This window comes from Trachemys scripta, chromosome 9 (genome assembly GCF_013100865.1).
Source record: "Trachemys scripta elegans isolate TJP31775 chromosome 9, CAS_Tse_1.0, whole genome shotgun sequence".
NCBI lineage: Eukaryota > Metazoa > Chordata > Testudines > Emydidae > Trachemys > Trachemys scripta.
Window position 1 is genome coordinate 23,475,483 of NC_048306.1, and position 23,506 is coordinate 23,498,988.

Here is a 23,506-nt window from a genome sequence, read left to right on the forward strand (position 1 = left end):
GTGCTCACTTCACCTTGTGTGAAAATTCATATTACCCAAGCCAGGTGTGCTCTGTTGCCTCAGTTACAGTGTGAGGCATTTCTTAATTTGATTTATTTAGAATAAACATCCTTTCAAGTGGAGATAATCTTACACAATTGTTACTGCTCACTCATGGTTTAAGGTATGACGTACTTTCAAGACAAACCAGAAAAAAATTGACTTGAAGGTACTCTTTGGTACCATTTGTAGAGTTCTACGTTTCAGTTTTCTCTAGATCACTCTAATTAGTTAGGCATTTCTGTAAGTATTCAGTGATTTTCTTAAAAGCATTGGAACGTGAAGAAAAATATCAGTCACAGGTAACAATGAAGGGACTTTTCTTTCCCGGTGAGATGATGGTCACTGTGAAGTCTCCATTGCAGGTTATTCTGAACCCACTAAAGCAAAGGATGTCACTAACAAGAGGAGCGCTGAGTATTTCTGTTATCTGGCTGATGGCAACCTGCTTCTCCCTGCCCCACGCAATCTATCAGAAGCTTTTCCAGTACAACTACCGGTAAGTTGCTCCTCTGCCCCCATGGCACGTTACACAGTCATTTAAAAGAATCACTTCCCTTACTACTGAAATGTAATTACTTCTTTAGGTGGGAAGCTGCAGCTGACATAAAGCAGGATAGGTTAGCCCAAGAAGTGATGATCACTGTGTCCAATTGACAATGCACGGGGACTTTTATATAGACAGAATGACCCAGATTCTCAAAGGCGTTTAGGCATCTAACTATCATGGATTTTAATGGTTGTTAGGTACCTAAATACCTTTGAGGATCTGGACCAATGTGATTACACAAAATGGAGTCTGGTCAAGACAGCTGGTCCACTGTGAACCTTGGGGCCTTTGGAACTTTAGTGAGCACAAGTGCTCGGGCCCATGGTTTTCTATCATCTCTAAAAGACTTCGAGGTACTGTGTGGTTTCTCGCAGCACTAGATTCACTCCTGGAAGGCTATTTTAGCTAGAATGCAACTGTTTTCCCCATTCACTTTTTTGTTCATAAACAGGACACCCCTGCCATCCCTATATTCTTGTGAGGGAAGGTGAAAGAGGCAGGAAGCAAACTTTCAAAACCACAGCACACACGTCTGGTACTTACATAGGCAAAGCTATCCGTGTCTAAGCCGTGCATAGAGCTATCTAGGGTCACTACATTACACAACAACGACTTCCCTTGCTGATCAGCAGGAGTGCAAACCTCTGCAAACTGAGCCACAGGAGTTGATTTACTCAGTGAGCGAGATCATCTCACTTCAGCATCTTTGGTTTTATTTGTTTGCAGGGCCGGCTCCAGGGTTTTGGCCGCCCCAAGCAGCCAAAAAAAAAAAGTCGCGGTTGCGATCTGCGGCGGCAATTCGGCGGGAGGAGATCATTCTCTGCTTGGAGATCATTCGCCGAATTGCCGCCGAATACCTGGACGTGCCGCCCCTCTCCGAAGCGGCCGCCCCAAGCACGTGCTTGCCAGGCTGGTGCCTGGAGCCGGCCCTGTTTGTTTGATAAATCTAAACAAGAGGAGCCTCGCTCAACACGTTAGGCACCTCTGACAAACACTTAAACACAATACATCAAAATAGAAGCAGCGGCACCATAACACATGGCAGTGCTTTTTAAGGCAGCCTGGTGATTCTGCAGGAAAACAAAACCTTTCTTGTTAATGCCACTTTGCTTTGGTTATTTCGCTGTGAAGAGGAGGTGAAGAGTGCTGTTTGCTTGGCAAACGTGAAGGCGATTGAGTGAAACTTCACATTCAGAGGAAGATTCACAAAGTTCCACAAGAAGGTGAAGATTCTGAGCTGGAGTTTGGCATAGCAAAATCCATAAATGTTTCTCTTCTTGCTCCATTGGGGGAGGGAAGGGAAGGGGGAGTCCAAAGACAGCTATCTTGCGTTAAATTTCAAGATAGTTATCTAGTCTACCATGCGGAAGCCCAGACCCAGCAGTTGTCTCTTCTTAGTTAAGCCTTAAACTACTTCTTCTCCCTTTATATGAGAGATTTCTGACCCCAGTGCCCACAAAGTAGCATGGATCAGTGCCAGCAAAAGGCATGTAAATCAAACTCAGGGTGATACCTGCAATATAGCCAACATAGATGGGCAGAAGCTATTGAGGACTTGTGGTTTTAGGATCCTGACATCAAAACATTGTATCATGGGGGCAGGATGGGGTGATGGATCCAGGGATCATTGTCTCTGGGGCAGGGTCAAGATCATAGGTACTGCCTTAGTCTACTATTGGCACCAGCTAATGAGACTCTCTTCCTAACCAATAAAGAAAGAAGGTCTCTTCGGGATAGATGCAGCCATATAAGATGCATGAAAACAAACCAGGTTTATTTTTTCCCCATGTTCTCATTCAATACTGCTGGTCGGTAAAAATCCAGAAGAACCCCACTGGAGCAATTCAGAATTGATAGTATCACAGCGAGCAATATTGTCTGCTTGAGATTTCAGTCGCAAGGAGAAGAATGTGGAGGCTATAATAATCAGCATTAGAAAGATTTTCATCTTGCTTACAGAGCCCTCTGACTTATCTGTGCAAAAACCACACAAGATAGCCTTGGCTTTCTTCCTTGGCTCACAGCTACTTCCCTCCTATGAATGGACAGCAAAAGAGAGAGGACACAATGCTATTACATCAAAACTATTATATTAAGAATGTTGTCTAGAAAACCTTTAATACAAGTGCCCATTTGTTTTCCCTTGCCTCGCCTCTTAATTTCTCACTCCCTTTTGGGGAGGGAGGAATTCATATTTAAGATGATATATATAAAGTTAACGTGTAGTATATTGTATTGCATTCTCTTTCTTACTTGTGCTTGCATTTTATTTGCCTGGGCAGTATCTTACTGATTTATACAATGTCCTTGCTGGTTAGACCACACAAGGGTTGCACTGCTTTGCAGCTATGTTTAATGTATAAATATGTTGCTTATGAATGAACAAATGCTGCTCAGACTGTTACATTTGCCCCTATCTCTGCTCTTCCATTGACACATTAGACAGCTCAGTGAGGGGAAACATTGCCTTGGGTTGGGACTGGAGTTTTTGATAGTGTAAAGAACTGGTTAGGGATTATGTGCATCATCGCCCTCTGGATGGCATTGGACAGAATCAGAACTGCACCACTATGTGTCGCAGACATATACTGCTAACGAGTTCTGGAGATTCTTAAGTGGTAGTGGGCTAGGTTTTTGGAGCAGGATACAAGTTCTGTCAACAGCAAGTTCTAAGTGGCCATAGTGTGCAGCACTGTGGGAACCACCGAGTTCCTTGATGGCCATAGATTTATTAAAATACTGTGGTATGCCTGGTTTTGCTCTCACAACAGCTCTTTCACAAAGGGTCTACAACCTTTTACTATGCATTCCTGCATTCTTCTAGAAATCCCTGGAGATAAGTACCTGGATGATAATACTCAGAGAACTGTGAACTATGAGGATAGTCATCCATCTCAGAGTTCTTGTGATGGGATAACCCCACCTCACACTCCTTTACAATACAATTCGAACCTCCTGCTTCCCGCAACTGATGTTCCCCACCCTTGCTCTCACTAGCAGATTTGGATATTTATCAGGAGAGACATCAGGTTGGGTGCTTGCTCTGTGCGCTGACTGCCTGATAAGCCTGGCTATTTATAGTGCTAATTCCAGATGTGCATAACTGTTCTGTATAAGTGTGTTGCCGGCACAGGGGCCCGAGGACAGCAACAGTGAGGTTCGTTGCCCGGAGTGCTTCACGCCAATAAACATACCGGGGTGGAGAAACAATCAAAGTTTATTTGAGATCTCAAAGTGGTGCAGGGAGACAGGCAAGTCTCAAATCGAGCACACCAGCAAAACCAGTTTCTCTCTTCTTTATACATTTTACAACTAAGCCCCCCCTCTCTCCCCCTTCCTACCACCTCCCTACTCCCCCTCCCCTCTCTACCAAAGGCATGTTTATACATTTAAGCAACTAAATCATTCTAGGGCTATAAATCTAGCTTGTTAGTAACTTCTCTCTAAACAGTTATTTGGTCCTGTTTACCCTTAGTTTATTACCCCTTCTCCAGCTAGAAATATGCAAACCTCATCATTATTGTTTGGTACCTGAAATGAGCAAGGTCGTAATTGCTAACTAGCTGTTTACACATTCCAATTCCTGTCCTTGGCTGTTAAGGTGGATTAGAGTTAAACATGGAAGGACAGAGTTTAAACATGGAAGAACTCTGACTCAGGCAGGCCTAGTAACCCCAACAAGTGCCAGCTGCTGGTGAGTGGGTTTGGTGGTATCTGTAAGAAAGGTAGGTCAGAGCACAGATTCGGGTTATATGATCAGGGTCTAACTGATCACTAAATGTGGGGCTGTGAAGGAATTTTTCCCTGGATCAAATTGGCAGTGACGGGGGGGGGGGGGGGGGAAGAATTGCCTTCCTCTGAAGTGTGGCATGCAGTTTGCTTTCCAGGATCATCTCTTCCTGTGGCACATAATAGTTTAGGCTCCTGAGGGCTGTAATACCTAAGTCTAATTTCATTTGTTAGGTTTAGTATTTGGCTGCTGGGTGGTGGTGGTGATATGCAGGAGGTTAGACTAGATCAGCAGTTCTCAAACGGTGGGTTGGGACCCAAAGTGGGTCATGACCCCATTTTAATGATATGAATTGATAATGGCCTGTAATATTCTGAACAAGCCTTACAGAACTAAGAGAAACTTTACTGAATTAAGTGAAACCTTATTGAATTAAAGTTAGCACCTCTGGAGTTTGTTGTATTACAAATGCAAATGTTTATGTACTGTTGTGAGATTGTATGGAACTTCTTTAGCAGAAGGACAAGATTAATGCAATCTCTGGAAGGTATGAGAAAGCTCAAAGATCTTTTTGGAACAATGTGTTGGAAGTGGATTTCCTTAGGAAATACATTGAGGTGAGAGGAATGCAAATTCTTCCCCTCCGAAGCCAACCTTTTGAAGATATGCCCTGGGGAGGGAGAGATCCTTTGTATACTTACTAGCTGCCTCCAGAAACTCCAGTTCTAAGACTTCTGAACTGTATAAAAAGGGAACGGAACGTGTTCTGAGTGGACTTGTTGTGAGTTGAAGCTCTGTTGAACTTGTAACAAGAAGGATGCCCCTAGGGTGGGGTATTAAAAGATGCACTTGCCAGAGCTCAAAAGAAAGGGGGGAGAGATAGCTCAGTGGTTTGAGCATTAGCCTGTTAAACCCAGGGTTGTGAGTTCAATCCTTGAGATGGCCACTTAGGGATCTAGGGCAAAATCAGTACTTGGTCCTGCTAGTGAAGGCCGGGGGCTGGACTTGATGACCTTTCAAGGTCCCTTCCAGTTCTAGGAGATAGGATATCTCCATTAATTTAATTTATAAAGTGAGGATGAACTCTAGTAAGCTTATTAGGTCCTTTTATTTATTTTAATATGTTTTCTCTGTAATGCTTTGTACTGTAAGAATAAAATAGGCTTGACTAGAAAGAACTGAATTTATGTCTGTAGCAATTACAGTATTGTCCATCTCTGAAGAGAAGGCAAGTAGGTGTCCTAAGGTAACCTGTCCATGCTGGGAATGACAGAGTGAAGGCAATGGAACTGTCCAGCCTGGGAAAACCCCAGTCAGAAGGGAGAGACACGCTTGTTTCCACTCAAGAGAGAGAACACTTGGGTAGCTGGAAGCAGAGAGTGGATGCCCTGGCAGGACCACTGAGGGGGAATCCAAGTGCAGTCATAGGCACTGACTTTGTGGGTGCTCTGGGGCTGGGAAAAATGGTGGGTGCTGAGCACTCACCAGCAGCCCTCCATCAGCACCTCTCTCTCCCCCCAGCACCTTCTGCCTGCTGGTGGGCCGCACCATTCAGCGCCTCCTGCTCCCTCCCCATGCCTCCCACCCACCACAATCAGCTGTTTCGGGGAGGAGAGGGAGGAGTGAGAACATGGCATGCTCGGAGGAGGGGGCAGAACAGAGCAGGAAGAGGTGGGTAGGGCAGGGCAGGAAGAGGCAGGGGTGGGGCCTTGGGGGGAGGGATGGAGTGGGGGCAGGGCCTGCGGCAGAACCTGGGGTTGAGCACCCCTCACACATTGGAAAGTCAGCACCTGTGAGTGCAGTTGCCCTAAACCGTGACAGAGAATTTAAGGCCAGAAAGGACTGTCTCAAAGTTTGCTTTCTCTATTTGCATCTACTTCCTTATTATCAAAAGTTTCCAAGCCCTAAAAATCCAAAATCCTTCTAGTTACACACCTGACATTTGTCACCTCCCCTGAGGATTGCAGTCATCCCACATTCACAGAAATCAGTTCTGGAGGGTCTTCTATTAATGGCATAATAGTCAATGCAGGAGGTTGACAACAGGATATTAAAGATATTAATCAAAGTGTAGAGAATAAAGTCGTCTGACAGGGATTAAGAAGCCTGCAGTGACTGCAACTGAGTACAGACGGAGGTAGGAAGAAGATGGGTAGGGAGAGACAAAGCAGAAGGGGAGAGAGACAGAAAAAGATGGGTTTAAAACACCCCCAGGAAATAAATGTGTGTGTCACCACCTCCCTTAATAGTTCATTAGTTCCAGCTACATGTACTTATTTTTGGTCGATGGAATGTTCAGTCCCTTCTGGTGGGGGGCACTGAGAAATTGTTTAACTTATATTAATAGATAACCTGATCCTATATGATAGGCAACTAACAGGCAACACCTGTGAGCTTGGGGAAGCATGGGGAGTCATTAGGTGGAGCCCACAGCTTGGGATATTACAGAGAGACACTCCTGCCTTCTGTTTGTCCCTTTGGGGTCTGTGTGGGGGAGATGACTAGGAGGGTTGTATAGTGTTCCTAAGAATGGTCTGATGGGGCTTTGTCCTTGCTTTGTCCTTCCTTTAGGGAACTCTCTTTTCTTTGCAGTTACTTGCTTTAAGACAGCCTTTGATATCTTGTTTATAAAAAATGGGTCACAAGGGTTTCTCTTACCTTATTGAGAGGACGTGAGGACCCATCTCATGCCATGACAAACAAAACTGCCCATTTCTCAGCAATGGCTTCCAAGAGAAGATTTCAGTTTTCGTTAATACGCCTTTCTTGTTTAGAATAATGCAATACTTCAGGAAAAAACCCACACAAAGCATGTCATTCACTCTTGACAACAGGAATGTGGACCTCAATACAAGGGAGCGCGCACCATGATGACAAAAAAGCCCATTAGGATACAAGGACCTGATTTAGTCTAACACTTTTCTGAAATGCTGCTCTCCTTGGTCAGGATGAGAACCTAACATCTTCCACTTTGTGAAAACACTAGAATGATTGTACTGGAACTGCCCTCCCTTTGTATCATAATGCAACAGACTAATGGCCCATCCAATAGTGGCCAATGGTGGATGCTTCAGAGGAAAGTATAAACGTCCTAGTGTGCAGTACTATGCTGTGACACCAACAAGTAATCAGTTTATACCATAGATCACCATTAGCACTTTTATCTTAGTGTAAAAGTAGATAGTATGAATATTATTATTGTGCTTAATAATACTAATTTACACATGTATGATACACATATGGACCTGTATTTTAATTAAGCAGCATGGGCCATATTAATTCTTGATGTAGTCCCATTAGCCTCTCTGTATCAGTTACCTTTTCTATAAAATGGTGATAATCATGTTTACCCAGCTTTGCCAAGCACTTTGAAAGCGATGGAGAAAGAGGCCTATAGAAGTGTAAAATATTCATAAACAGAATTACAATACAGGGATAGTTATATTCCTTTAACACAGAGGGTTGACGAGCAGGGCCGGCTCAGGCTTTTTTGCTGCCCCAAGCGGCAAAGGAAATTAAAAAAAAAAAGAAAAAAAAGCTGCGATCGGCAGCACTTAGGCAGCAGCTCAATCGCACCGCTTCAGTCTTCGGCAGCAATTCGGCAGCGGGTCCTTTGCTCCGAGAGGGACTGAGGGACCCGCCGCCGAATTGTCACCGAAGACCGGACATGCCGCCCCTTCCCATTGGCCGTCCCAGGCACCTGCTTCATTTGCTGGTGCCTGGAGTCGGCCCTGGTGATGAGGGTTTGATTAATATCTGCTTGGAGATCATTGGCTGCAAAGCCTTAGAGAAGTAGCGTTTTGTTACTTTTCTGCAGCTCCGCCCAAACATACCACAATCAAAATTATACAGCACTCCCCTCCACGTGCGCGTGCATACACACAAACACACACTATTTTTACACTTCTGCATACTGTGTATTCAGTTTCATAACCTGTCCTGCACAGTTAGCCTTTCCCACCCCTCAATTATCATTTATTATTTACAGCACTAGTAAGTGTAAGATGCTCGACAGACAAAGTTATGTTTTCTGTCCCAAGGAGCTCAAAAGAAGACACAAGTGGCATATACACACAAACAGAGGGGGATATGGAGAAGGAAAAGTGTCACAAATATAAGGCCCGGGGTAATAAAGAATGCACACAAACATCTTGCAGTTACACTGTTATAGTATCTATAAGTAGTCACATCTGTAATTTATTTTTTTTCTAGTCAGGGGAGGGGGGTTGGAAGTGGGGTGACATGAAAGACAGAGGTGGGAAGGTACTTCTTCCCCTTTTGAAGGATATTAGTTACTATGAGCCAGGTTCTGCCATCCTTCCATCTGGTAGTATTTTACTATGGGAGTAGTCACATTGATTGCAATGAGGCTACTTGCATATTAAGGTATGGTTCAATGTACACAAGGCTAGCAGATTTGGGTCCTATGGAAGCAGTGGTGGCAATACTAACTCTTTGATATCCACAAGTGCAGCAGACAGGCCATTTATATTGTGGCCTGAAAGTCCCACGCTGGTTTGGGAAATGCAGGAATTTGCTTGAAGGTTTTTGTGGCCACATACTATAAAAAAATACTTTTTTGTTTTGAAAGGGAAGCTACTGTCCGGAGTTTGTGTCTTCCTGATTTTCCTGAGCCTGCAGAACTGGTGTGGAAATACTTGGACCTTTCCACCTTCCTCCTCCTCTACCTGTTGCCCCTTTTGATCATCACCATCACCTACACACACCTGGCCAAGAAGCTGTGGCTGCGCAATGCCATTGGGGACATCACCACGCAGCAGTACATCACCCACCACAAGAACAAGAAGAAGAGTATCAAGATGCTGGTGTTGGTTGTGGTGGTCTTTGCTGTCTGCTGGTTCCCACTCAACTGTTATGTAGTGCTCATCTCCAGCCTTGGCATCAAGACCAAAAACTCCCTCTATTTTGCTCTGCACTGGTTTGCCATGAGCAGCACTTGCTATAACCCTTTCATTTACTGCTGGCTGAACGAAAGCTTCCGCTCAGAGCTCAAGTCCTTACTCAGCATGTGCCAGAAGGTCCCACAAACACAAGACAATGTGTTGCCAGCTGTGATCATGGCCTATCGAGAGGCATGGATCGAGCAAGCCAGGTACAAGCAGAGGCCTTCCTCACAGAGCATTCGCTCCACCACAAATGTGCAGACAGTCAACACAGATTTGTGAGTTGGACATTCAAGGTGAGTTCAAAAGGTTTGGTGGCAAAGGGCTTTATTTATGATGCATTATTCGTGTCAACAGGTTGGGGGGGAGTTTTAGTAGAGGAGTTAAGTATGCCAGGAATTGAGAGATTATGGATATTGTTGATCCAGAGGCATAACATGAAAAGGGAGATGTGATGTGGTATGCCAGGCCTTCACTGTCCCCTGCTGTGGGTATCACTGGCCTGGCATCCACCTGTCTAGATAAGCCACTCAGGCTCAGATAGTAACAAGACTTGATCCTCCAGCAGCTTGAAGGGTCAGGCAATGGCCAATCAGGAGCCGCCAGGTGAGTTACAAAGGCTTCCCTGCTTTGTCTAGGGGAGAGTGTGTGGTGAAATGAGGACAAGAGAGGAGCTTCTTTGTCTGACTCAAGACTAAACATGCCCAGTTTTTTCAGTCTTTCCTCTTTTATCATTTTTGTTGCTTTCCTCTGGACTCACTTCAGTATGTTCACATCTTTCTTAAAGTGTGGCTCCCAGAATTGGACACAGTACTCCAAGCTGAGGCCCTCACCAGGACTGAGTGACGCGGGCCAATTACCCCCTTTGTCTTAAATACAATACTCCTGGTTACACACCCCAGAATGATATTAGCCTTTTTCACAACTACATCACATTGACTCATATTCCATTTGGATCCATTATAACTCCCAGGTCTTTTGCAGCAGTATCACTGCCTAGTCAGTTATTCTCCATTCCTATTTGAAGCAGAATAGTGTTCAGCTCACTGCCACTGACAGATGTCTCCTCAAGCCAGGGGCGACAGATGCTTCCTAAAAGTAGGGGGACCGCGAGGCCTGCAGCTCCCCTCAGCTGCACGCATGGCTCTTACCCCACTCTGGCTTCCGGCCTGGCCTGGGGGTGAGGACTTGGGGGCCGAAGAGCACAGCTGGGCCATGATAAGAGCCATGCGGGCAGCTGTGGGGGGGGCTGTAGACCCTCCATCTGCCATGGGTGGGGAGGCCAGGGGGCAGAGACACAGGCCAGGGGCTGCTCTCGGACCCCACTCACCCCGGGCAGGTGGAGGAGCCGGGCTCCCCGGCCTAGTTCTGGCTTCCAGCTTGTCCAGGGAGGGCAGGGCCTTGGGGGAAGAGGAAGGGCGGGGCATGGCCCCTTCCCTCCCCCCCATTCCAGCACCGCTACCTCAAGCTTCTCCATCAACCAATTCATACTAATACTAAACAATGATGGTGACAAAGCAGAGCCTGGCCAAACTCCTGTGGAAATAGGAAGCTATGTCATGTATCTGCTATTGACATGAATACATTTATTATTCATAGAATGCCACAGATATCCATGTCACAATCCTGACAAATAAAATAGCCTTATATGCTGGTTTTTTATGTCTAATGATCTCTAAGCCCCTTGAAAGCTAACAGAAATGTGCATATTATATGGATAACTTCACCCACTATTGAGGTCCAGCCACCTTTGCGATGGAACATGGCAGCCATTTAACAGCTAATAACACCACTGCCAACAGGTTACACCAGAAAGTGAGGAAGGATCCATTGAAACTGCAGGGAAATTTAGGTAACCAGGATATATTTATCAGAGGTAGAATTTCACCAGGACATCAATGCAACAGTGAATTGAAGACAGGACCAGTGAATTGAAGACAGAGCCTGAGCAGCTCTGGCACTGACTTGCTATGTGACTTTGGGCATTATCTCCAATAGGTATAACTGAAGAGGACAGTTTATCCCTGCAATTAGAATTGACTTTAAAAATGATGCAGGAACCAGAATGGAATCCAAGCTGTGTAGGAATTTGGGCAGATGCTGAGATTTCCACTCCAACTCTTGTGGAAAGTGCATAGGTATTTTCATAACTGCAAATAGTTAAATGGAATCCAGCAACAAGCTCTGGTGTCAACCTTTTAAGAAAGATGTTGAAATAATAGAACGAAGAAAGTGCAGAGAAGAGCCACAAAAATAATTTGAGAGCAGGAAAAATGCTTTTCTGTGCGATTCAAGGAGTTCAATCTCTTTAGTTTGACAAAAAGAAGAACAAGAGATGAACTGATCAGTGTATGAGTACCTTCAGGGGAAGAAACATACCAGGTACTAAAAGGATCTTTAATCTAGTGGAAAAAGGCATAACAAGGCCAATGGCTAGAAGTTAAAGCCAGCCCTACTCTAATTAGAAATAGGGAACAAATATTTAATAGAGAGGGTGATTAACCATTAGAACAGGGGTTCTCAAACTGGGGGTCCGGACCCCTCAGGGGGTTGCAAGGTTATTACATGGGGGGTCGGGAGCTGTCGACCTCCACCCCAAATCCCGCTTTGCCTCCAGCATTTATAATAGTGTTAAATATATAAAAAAGTGTTTTTAATTTATAAGGGGGCGGTCGCACTCAGAGACTTGCTCTGTGAAAGGAGTCACCAGTACAAAAGTTTGAGAGCCACTTCCTTAAAACAAACAGCCAAGGGAAGTGGAGATTCTCCATCTCTTGAAATCTTCACATCAAGACTGGATGCCTTTCTGGGAGCTATGCTTCAGTCAAACTCAAGTTTTTGGTCTCAATAATGGATGAATTTCTGTGGCCTGTGTTATGCAGGAGGTGACTAGATGATCTAATGGCCCCTTCTGGCCTTCACATCTATGAATCCAGCTCACTCTCCCACTGCAACGTTAGCTCTGCATATCTAACAAGAGTAAAAGCAGACAGAACTGATTTGGGCAGCAACATTAGCAGATATAACACAGAACACACACACAGTGAGCATGTCCATGGACTGTGGGTCATTATTACATAGCAACTTTTCAGAGTGGAACTGCACTTTAATATCAGGTCCTAGTTTGATTTGTTATAGTTTGGGATTTTTTATAACAACATTAATTGAGTGAATGGATTTACACTGGCACTAAGCTAGAGGCCATGAATGTTTTCTCAGGACTGTAACATTTATTAACTTAACAGTTATATTACTCTATAGCGTTACTGCCTGTTACATCATAGTCTCAGTTAAACAACCGAGTTTACAGGAGCACAGCAACAGTGAGGATTTTATTTTTTCCTTGGAAAGATTAATCTAACTATGCTGAAGCAACTCCATTAGCTAGAGGGAACTACAGAGACAGGAAAGGAGAGGGAGACACAGGGTGACAGAGTCAGGAAAGAAGAAAAAGATTTAAGAGCATTCAAAAAGAAGGAAAACATTTTTGCCTGTCTGACACCTAGAGGCAGCGTGGTTCAGCGGACAGGTCCTTCACCCTGAGTCAGGAGACTTGGTTTCTATTTCCAATCTGCTAGTTGGCCTCAGGCAAGGGACTTCCCCTCTTTATGACTCTGTCTGTCTTGTCTATTTAGACTCCAAGCTCTTTGGGCAGGGACTGTCCCTTGCTATTCATTTATACAGTGCCTTTGTCAATTGGGCCCAGATCTCGATTGGGACCTCTAGGCACTACCATAGTGTATCTAAGTACCAATAACAAATACAGACATTTTTCTCAGTGTAGGCAGGTATTAAGGGTAATTTTTTTTTTATTTGGTCCTACATACAAATACTTACTGCCCAATGCAGATAAACCCCGCCCGAGGCAATTAAGTTCTGTTCCCAAGTCCCTAGGCTCAGAGAAATACATTGTTCTCTGAGAGAGATGCTTTTCTTATGTGAACGTCAGTGAAAAAAGAATTATTCCAAGAAATACTAAGACATTTCAAAACGACATTAAGGACTCATTTAGCAGACAACAGAGCAGGAAGACAGGCTGCAGTAAACTAAGTGTCTCACAGCAGGAAACTTACGCTGGCAAATACCAATTCACTTCTGTTAACTACTGGGAATAGGTTTTTGAACTTTTTATTCAAGAAGGGGGTAGACAAATGCATTAAACTGAAGACTTGCTCTGGCAAACATCCCATTTTACCTAGTATCAATAAGGCAATAACGGGGGAATTATATTGTACTAGGCCAAAAAGTGCAGATCAGTCTGAACCACAGCATCCTCCATGGACATAGCCTTAGCCAGTAATGTATTGTAACCACAGAGGAGGTAGTATGGTCCAGTGGATAGACAGGGTACATCCCTGGAAGTAAGATGACCTGAGTTTTAATCCAAGCTCTGCCATTGCCCTGTTTCTTGACTTTGGAACTAGAATGTGATCGAGAGCAACCCCTGCAATAAACCAGACAGATAACTTCTAATAAACAGGCTTTCAATTTTTAGTAGCATCAGAGTTGAGCTCACAGCTTGAAAATGTATGGTGGGTCGCATGCATAAAATGGGTATATCAGAAATATTTTTAAAGGCAATTCTTTTTGGAAGAAGAAGCCTCTCCCTTTAGATTGGGGAAGGGTAGGGAACAGAATGAAATATACTGGTAGAAGAGAGGGACAATGCTAACCAGAGACAGAGACATAGAATATCTGGAGAGGGCTCCGTTTTCCTGACACCAGTTCATTCTCCAAACCTGGGGACTTTTCTCCTTTTGATTCTTATCTATTTAATTTGTAACCATAGAACAAAAAAGTTATCTTTCTAGTTCTGAAATCACACCCTGCAAAACCTATTGTTTGAATCCACTAGCTTGGAGCCTTCAGAGGTCATATATCATTTGACCAATTTGACAATGTAATCAGCAAAGGAAATTGCTCTAGTGACAGATAAGATATGGTAATGGGTGGTTTAAAACCGAAGATAGAGAAAGTAGATGAGGATTCTTCAGGTAATAGAGTGGAAGAGTAGAGCCAGAACTAGAAAACTGATTCCCCCTCCCCCCCTCCCACACACACACCTTAAGCATTTGACCTAAAGCTTTTCTAAGGCCCCCAAACTGGGCAAATGCCTTCTACTGTCCAAAGAATCCTTTTCCAGTAGCTGACCCCCATATCATAGTCTTCTGGTTGGGAATATATTTTATCACAGGCCTTGGGGCTGTTTAATTCAGCTGATAGTGACAGGGCTCAACATCTATCTCTTGCACAAGGTTCTTTAAATGGCAGTTCATCTTTGTTCTCCCTCTTAGTAAGTCTGCCTGCTGAAGACTCTTAATAAACAGCCTTCAAGATTGTATCAGTGAAGTGCCCAGGTTTCAAGTGCAATCTGCTAAATTATAAATCCCGAATGAGAGTTTCATTAGGAAGTGTTATTAAAAAAGGAGAATATGGCAGATAGAGGATGAAGCAGATAATGTTTTTATATTAGCAAAGATAGTTTTGTTTGTTTTAAACTCCCAGAAGAAAAGTTCACGGGATGGCCCAACTGCCCAGTTGTGTATAAAATCTATCACACCACAAACTAATTACCTCACTGATCACAATGCAAAGTCATAGCTGAAAACAAAATGGAAGAATATTTTCCCAACAGGCAAAGGGAGGGGCTTTTGCCATATGCTGCAGTAGTAAAATTAGAAGGAACATCTGTATTTTCTCTCAAGCGTGACCTGAAAGAACTCCTTGGAAGGCAAGGTCTAAGATCACTGGATCCCAGCGGACAACATTGCTTGCACACCACAAAGTCATAGAATTCAAGGCCAAAAGGGACCAGCACATCAGGTAGTCTGATCTCCTGTATCCCAGGCCACCAACACTGCACAGCACATGTGTGCTAAATCCAAAACGGAAATTAAACCAAGCCTTCAGGAGACAAAACCATTATGTGCCACAAGCAGAGAATAGGAGGGACTGAGATGCACCATACCTACAAATAAAGCACAGAATATTCCTTTATCTTCTGATATGGACACAGTGCTAATTGAATGATAAAAATACCAGTTAATGAATATTTTTGTTAATGCAGGCAAGAAGTTTGGGTTCACTGTGATTAATGAGGTCTTGTTATTACTACAAATATTCAGATGACCACCACGTGAAAACATTCACATATCCTGAACATTTTGCTGATTTTTAACACCGGATTATTCTTCTGAAAATCCATACCTGACAAACATGTTCATTATTTGTTATTCTTTAGTGTCTTTCAGTCCTCCATCATGGCACAGAAACAAGATTGTGTGAATACAGACTAATCTAAGCAAACATTTCTGTGATGGGATCCCCTGGGTGCAGCTTGGGACTGTGGGACTGCAGTACCCCCTTAACTCTCCAGCCTGGGCTGTCTCTCACAATGCTTTGCTAGTGACAAGCAGCAAACCCCTCCAGGTGCTGTTATCACTCAGCACGACCACAGGTGGAGCCCCACACCCAGCTAGATTGCATGAATGCTCCCAGAGCCACTCATGAATCACACAGAGAAAGGCACCAGCCAAATTCCCCCAACTCTTGTGTCCTAGTCTCTGGGGTTCTAATATCTGGGCAATTCCCCAACTCACAGCATATTTTAGTGACAACCATACAACACATTCTCAAAACTTCATATGGATTAATGATATACATATTTAGATGGAACAGTAGGTTTCAGCAGATCATAACCTTTCCCATGGTACCTTACATGGCATGCTTTATATGCAATATCACAGTTCTATACAAATGATGAATATGGGGGCTATAGGATGCTCCCTTGGGGTGTAGAGTGTCACAACAACCAAAAGTCAATGGGAGTTGAGATTTTAACTACCATGTGTGCCTTTGAAAATCTCCCCAAAGCCAATTAATATATGACTATTAAATATGTTCAGATACCCTTTAAAATAACCCACCAAGATGCGCATCCGCCTAAAGTGGTTAACCTTGGTATCTGAGCACCTTGTTGTAACCATTGTAATTTCTTTCCCCATCCCTCTCTACAGTTTGTTATCCCCACTGATCACATTATATCTAATATGAGATCTAAGTTCTTTAGAGAAGGGACCATCTCTTTCTATATGTTCTGTAAAAGTTCCTATCATGCTTTGGGGTACTATAAAATAATCATAGCAACAACACAAATATTGACATCTTTCATGTGAAATATAGAACTGGGGATCTGACTAGTTGTGGTTCTTAAAAGAGCATATGAGCACTCTTTGTAGACAGTGGGGTGTTGGCCTCAGTCCTCTGATCAAATTCAAATTCCCATGATTATGTTGTGCCTGCCCTGAAGTCCTCTTGTAGATTAAACTACAGAAGTTATTCTTTACTATTCTTGCTTGACACTATTAGGCAACATTGCTGGCATAGAATGGCTGCTGTGGTCCACCCAGAAACATCTTCCATTTCAGTGAGTAATCCTTATACAGAGTCAATAAAATGACTTGGGACCCTTCCAGCTGAAAAGATTCTATGGGAATGAAAGTTATTCTATTATCATTGTCAGCTGCATGGGTATTGGAAGACATTTGATGCCTCTTCTAAATTTATTTTCTTGCTCCCTTTTGATATTCCTTACTTTTTTTGAATTGCTTCATGTTTACTTTTGAAGGAATAACATACCCCTCCTCATACCGGTGGGTTGTCTACTTTGTTTCCCTCTTGTTTGCCAGCTCTCTGCCATTACACTTGGCCACCTCTTCCCTGGATCTGTTGCCAAGGTCAGCTCTTCTTTCATTGCTGAGATTGCTTCCCTAGACGAGCATATGTTAAACACTGGCTCTGTTAAATCATGATAATTACTTTGCTGTCTGGAACAGTAATTATCGATGCCTTTTTAATAAAATTAATTAATTAATGGAGATATCCCATCTCCTAGAACTGGAAGGGACCTTGAAAGGTCATCGAGTCCAGCCCCCTGCCTTCACTAGCAGGACCAAGCCTGGATGAGATTCAGAACCCAACAGGCTTTCCCCATTGCGAGAGGCTTCTCTGTCACTTGAAGGTATCCCCATTAATACAGCAAAGAAAAAAGACACCGATAGCAGCAATTCTCTCACATTTAAGTTAACGATAGAATGTGTGATAGAAAAAGGGTACGCCGGCTGGTTTGACTAGCAAAGTCAGAGTGGCAAGAAATTGTATCTACACTAAACTCAACTGCATGCACTAGACTTTTTATAATAATATATGTATCCTTTTTATTGGTCTAAAGTTCTGAAAAATACATGTAATCTGTCCTTGCTAGAACACAGACTAAGGCCTGAATCAACGAAGTACTTAAAACACACGCCTGACATTTAAGCATATGACTCCGGAGGGACTAATCATGTGCTTAAGTACCTTATTGAATTGGGGTCTTAATCAACTTTGTATAAAAAAAATCAAGATACTGTTGGACCCAAAAGTGAATCTCTTAGGCCAGGATTGTCATTTACTATGTTTGTCCAGCACTTAGCAGAATGGGGCTCCAAATTGGCAGGGCTGTAGGCATTATCATATATAAATGTTTAATAATAACAATAATAATCTCCCCTTACTGTTGGTAGCGGTCTGGATATTTTCTTTCAGACTTCCAGTGACTTGAAATGGGGCTGCTGTGGCATTACCACCATGCTCAGAGATTCCAAGGCCGGAATGGTTAAATACCCTCATTGTTAAAAGGTTACACTTTATTTCCAGTCTGAGTTTGTCTAGCTCGACCTATTGGATCATGTTATATCTCTCTTTGCTAGATTGATGATTCAATTATTAAATATTTTTTTCCCCTTGTAGGTACTCATAGACTAATCAAGACATCCATTAGCCTTATTTTTGTTAAGCTAAATTGATTGAGCTCTCTGAATCTATCGCCATAAGGCAAGTTTTCTAATCCTTCAATCATTCTTGTGGCTCTTCTTTGAACTCTCTTTAATTTGTCAACATCCTTCTTTATGTATGGACACCAGAACAGGACACTGTATTCCAACAGCCATCACACTAGTGCCAAATACAGGATTCCCCTGTTTATGCATCCATGGATTGCATTAGTCCTTTTAGCCACAGTGCCGACCTGGGAGCCCATGGTCACCTGATTATCCGCCATGATGCCCAAATCTATTTCACAGTCACTACTTCTCAGGATAGAGTCCTGGATACTTATTTAAGGTGGGGAAGATGGAGAGATACAAATCCAAGAACTCTCTCTGGTCATGATTGCCATTCATTTAGAGTTGAGTGCCCAGTTTTGGCCAAGTACAAGTGGCCCCTTCTTGGCCAAGGGACAGAGCTTCTTTGATACAGTGCAGTAGGGCATAGACGTTGAGGGAAGCAGGCAGCTCTGTAATGTAGTTATTAGGCTTTTCAAGTGGAGTTTTGGGGTGGCAGGGAGAGGCGTTCAAGGAGGTTTATATGATCTTGACCTTTTCATGTTCTGTAGATATAGTTCTGAGTTCTGTGCCTTTGACACTTCTCAATGATAAATCATCTAGGCAAATGGGTGATTTGGTGAATTAGTCATTGGCAAGGAAACCCCAGAACTTCCTCTCCTGTACCCCAGTTTCACTAGAAGGCAAGCCTGTCACATTGAAGGTTTGGTGAAATGTCTGTTCCAGGGAAAATTTTGGAACACAGGCTGATGTGAGTCAATATGTGAGGATTCAGGAGAGATGTGTCTAATGACCAATTAACAACATGGATTTATTAACACTAGCTCAAGCCAAATGAATCTAATGACCTTCAGCATAATTAATGATGAAATAGATAATGGGGAATGTGCTGCAGAGGATATTTGAATTTCAGAAACACGTTATACGGTCACACTACATAGCGAACAAAGACGCAGGAAAAATGCCAGCTAAATAAAGATAACCCACCATGAATCAGAAATTAGCCGATGAAGGAGAAACAGTATAATCATTAATTGTAGCCCTTCGAATGTGAAACAGTACCAAAGGCCTGATTCAAAGCCCACTGATGCAAATGGAAAGATTTTCATTGATTTCAATGGGCTTTGACTCAAGTCCCAAGTGTAGCAAGTATCACAGGGGTCACTATAGGAAACTACACTGAATTTTTCATTGATGACCTAGAAGAAGATGCAAATGTAACCATACTTAGATTTGTTCCCATCAAGATCAGAGGAGGGGAAACAAACAGACAAGCAGTTCAGAAGCAAACTGCAAAGATATAGTTTACAAAGAGCCAAAATCACTGTTTCAAATAAATAGGTCCCCACCAGGGCCGTCCCTAGCCATTTGGGTGCCCTATGCAGACCCCCATGGGGGGCTGTGTGGGGCCCCAGGCCTCCCCCCCCCCCCCAGGGTCTGGGAGCAGGAACTGTGGGGGGGCACTTTTGGGGGCCCCCCATGCCCAGAGTGGCCCGGGGTATTGGCTCCACTTCCCTCGCCCCGGCCCCAGCTGTGTCGCTCGGGGGAGGGCGCTTAGGGGAAGGGATTCCCTACTCACCGGCAGTGGCTGGAAGTGGAGTAGCCTGTCCCAAGCCCGCTCTACTTTGCCAGCTCCCAGCTGTGGCACTCCGCTTCCCGCCGCCGGTGAGAGCCATGGGCGATCCTTTCCCCAACCCAAGCAACATGGCTGGGACCAGGGGCAAGGGAAGCGGAGTGGGCTGGGGCCGCATCTCTCCACTTCCCGCCATTGCTGGTAAGTGCTGGGGGCGATCCTTTCACCAGTGGCGGGAAGCAGAGCACCATGGCTGGGAGCTGGCGGAGTAGAGCAGGCTGGGGCCGGGTTTCTCCACTTCCCGCCGTTGCCGGTGAGTGCGGGGTCACTGGGGGAAGAGGTGGAATGGGGGCAGGGTGGGGGGAATGCAGGGGGGAAGCATAAGAGACAGGGTGGAGGGAGTTGTCCGGCCCCCCCCTTGCAGGGGGGGCTGGCAGAGGGATAGGGCTGGTTGCTGGGGCTGGTGCTGCTGCATATGCNAGTTAAACCCTCGAGGTTTTTTTGTCCCATGCAGTTCTCATTCATTGAACTTGGTGGTCAGTGATACAGCATCAGCTTCTAGTGAGGCTGATGAAATTTTTAATGTAATTCAAAGCATCTATGTATTTTTCTCTGCATCAACTCATTGATGGCAAATTTTGAAGCCACATCTGGGAACATCCTCTCTGACACTGAAACCACTGAGTGGCACACGATGGGAAAGTCAAGTGGAGGTGATAAAGCCTGTCAAACACCAAATTGGGAAGATAGATGATGCCATAATTGCCATTATAGAGGATAATGCTATGACAAGAACTGTTCATGGGAGAACAATGACAGAGGGAAATGGAATCACCAGAAACATACATAACTTCAAATTTCTGTGTGGCTTAGTGTTGTGGCATGACATACTGTTCGAAATAAATGTTGTAAACAAGACACTCCAAGTTGTTGACCTTGATATATCTGGAGCAATGGAGCAACTGGACAAAGCAAAGTCATACCTACAGTCTTACCGGTCAGATGAGGGATTTCAAAACATTCTGAAGAGTGCACAGAAGTTGGCAGAGGAACTTCACACTGAAGCTATTTTCCCACACATTCAAGAATACAAGTGTCACCGAAAAGAAGACATTTTGATTACGAGGCACGGGATAATTCCATAAGAGACCCCAAACAACAATTCAAAGTTGAATTCTTTGACCAGATACTAGATTGTGCAATACAGTCAGTTGCAAGAACGTTTCATGCAGCTCAAGGAACACAGCAGTATATTTGGGATGTTGCATGATATTCCAAAACTCCTCACTATACCTGAAGAAGACCTACACCAGCAATGCAGGACACTAGAGACAGTGTTGACATATGATGACATGCACAATATTGATGCAAGTGATTTAGGTGATGAACTGAAAGCCCTTTCAAGATACATTTCAGCAGGATCAACTCCAAAGGCTATTCTGGAATATATGTGCACAAATAAGATGACCACCCTCTTTCCAAATGCTTTTGTTGCTCTGTGCATACTTCTAACACTTCCTGTAATAGTTGCCAGTGGAGAACGTAGCTTCTCCAAGCTGAAGTTAATAAAAACACATCTACGCTCCACAATGACACAGGAGAGGCTGGTTGGCCTTGCAACCATCTCAATAGAGCATGAGCTCTAGACTGTAGACCTTCAGCAGGAAGCAGTTCAAATCTTTGCAACCAAGAAGGCACGGAAAGCACCACTTTGATTATTCAAACAGATAAAAATGGCAGTGTTTACTATGTAGACAAGAAAAGTTACATTTGCTGTTCAGGAGTTTGAAAGTTAAGTGTTACTTAAAATTTTTGAACAAGGTATTTTAAGTTGTTAGTTTTCCTTTATTGGGGTAGGTAGCAGAGCAGTACCATGAGAGGAGTAGAACAGGAAGAAGGCAGAATTGAGACCTTTCAAAGTTTTGGCCCAAGCAAGGGAGTATGGGGACATCATTTGAGCTCCCCACCTCAGGTGCCAAAATGCTGTGGACCGGCCCTGCCCTCACATCATATATTTAGCGACACAGGCGTAATTTCAGCAGGTAAGCTACATTTCTGAACTTCCTACACTTTGGATGAAACCCCAGTTGGAAACCTCTGAAGGACACAAAGGCAGATTTATTAAACCAAATGTAATTTATTTCAGACACTCTTTAAAGAAGCTAAGCTCTAAGGGATCGTCTGCTAGCTTTGAAGGCTCAGATATAGCAGAAAGTCAGATGAGCGGAACACATACAAAGCCTATTCCCTCACTCACTGCTATGGCATATGGTCCCAGCTTTCTGAATAAAGTGTCATTATTTTCTTTCTGAATTTGTCCTATTGAAATCCTTCCATCCTTTTCATTCTTCTCTCACATTGCCTGCCTGAATCTGCTGCACATCGTTCCAGGCCTTGGCATTCTCCTTTTTCTTTTGACAGCAGATATTTTTTGCCAGTGGTTTGCTTATTAATCCAGTATTTTACCTTTCATCACCTGGTCCAGGGCTGCAACAGAAGATAAAGCATATTCTTGTCTTCTTGATTGTTGCCTCAGCGCCTAATCCTCCTCCTAGTGTGTGAAGGGCTTAGATACAGCCTGTTGGGGGAGGAGAGGGAGTTCTCTTGGACCCACTTCTGACAGTTTGCCCAGCTACAGGTCAGAACATTCAGTCCAGGTTGTTTATGAAGTGGTGTTTTGTTACACACTCAGTAGATGTTGTTTCTTTGTATTCTTTAGCATCTATTCCCTGAAGAGGGCTCATGGCCTTCAGGCTCACCGAGATACTAAAATAAACTAAAAAAGGCCTTGAGAAAAATAAAATCTGTCTGATACAGGGATGGATGGACTGACTGCAGTATCTGGGCGCAATCTTGCTTTCACTGAAGGCTGTGGGGAAGAGAGAGAGAGAATTCAACACTACACTCTCTGCTGACTAGTACCAGCTACTGGGAGGTCCTTCTGCCATGGTTCAAGACTCTATTTTCCCACCTAGATAACGGATGGCTGGACAGCCCCAGTGCCCAGCACTGTAGCAGAGCACTGTTTGTTCTCATGAGCTTAGCAGTGCCACTCTGATCTGACCTGGCAGTGTTCATGCTCAGCACTTAGCTATCGAAGTTGTAATAAGCGGAGCTTTTTTTTCTTTCTTCCCTTCTTCACACAATACACAGTCAGTCTATGGAACTCTTTGCTAGAGGATGTTGTGAAGGCCAAGACTATAACAGGGTTAAAAAAAGAACTAGATAAGTTCATGGAGGATAGGTCCATCAATGGCTATTACCTAGGATGGGCAGGGATGGTGTCCCTATTCTCTGTTTTCAGGAAATGGTTTTGTTACCGGGAAAGGTGTCCACTGAGACTAGATTGATAGTCTAGGGAATGGGTGACAGGAGATGGATCACTTGATGATTACCTGTTCTGTTGATTCCCTCTGGGGCACCTGGCATTGGCCACTGTTGGAAGATAGGATACTGAGCTGGATGGACCTTTGGTCTGACCCAGTATGGCCATTCTTATGTTCTTATGAAACTTGTAAGAGGGTTTAGTTCACTTTCAATAATAACTCCTACCCAAACCCCAGCTCTGATTGAAGCAGACATCAGCACACATTCATTAGGACACTTCAGAGAGTTAGGTTATCAATCTAGTCTCAGTGGACATCTTTCCCAGTAACAAAACCACCACAGATTGCCATGATTAGCAGCCTGTGCTTAGTCATTTCAAAGGTATTTTATGACAGATGCATTGGCAAAGCTGTGTAGGGGTCTGAGGACTGGAATAGAACTTAACTGCAGTGAGATTCATGGACAGTGGTAATGGTGTGTGACCAGGACTGGAATAACAAG

The 23,506-nt window shown here is 43.9% G+C and overlaps 1 protein-coding gene across 5 annotated transcripts in view; it reads left to right on the forward strand.

Moving 5' to 3' along the window:
- The window catches only part of LOC117883282 (probable G-protein coupled receptor 83), a 38,252-nt gene that overhangs the window by 12,767 nt on the left and 1,979 nt on the right, over positions 1–23,506 (forward strand). For all 5 annotated transcript variants that reach the window (XM_034782448.1, XM_034782453.1, XM_034782449.1 and 2 more), the window contains 2 exons: positions 405–538; positions 8,911–9,519. In XM_034782448.1, the coding sequence (XP_034638339.1) occupies positions 405–538; positions 8,911–9,505 (729 nt within the window). In that variant the 3' untranslated portion in view covers positions 9,506–9,519. The remainder of the gene's footprint in view (positions 1–404; positions 539–8,910; positions 9,520–23,506) is intronic.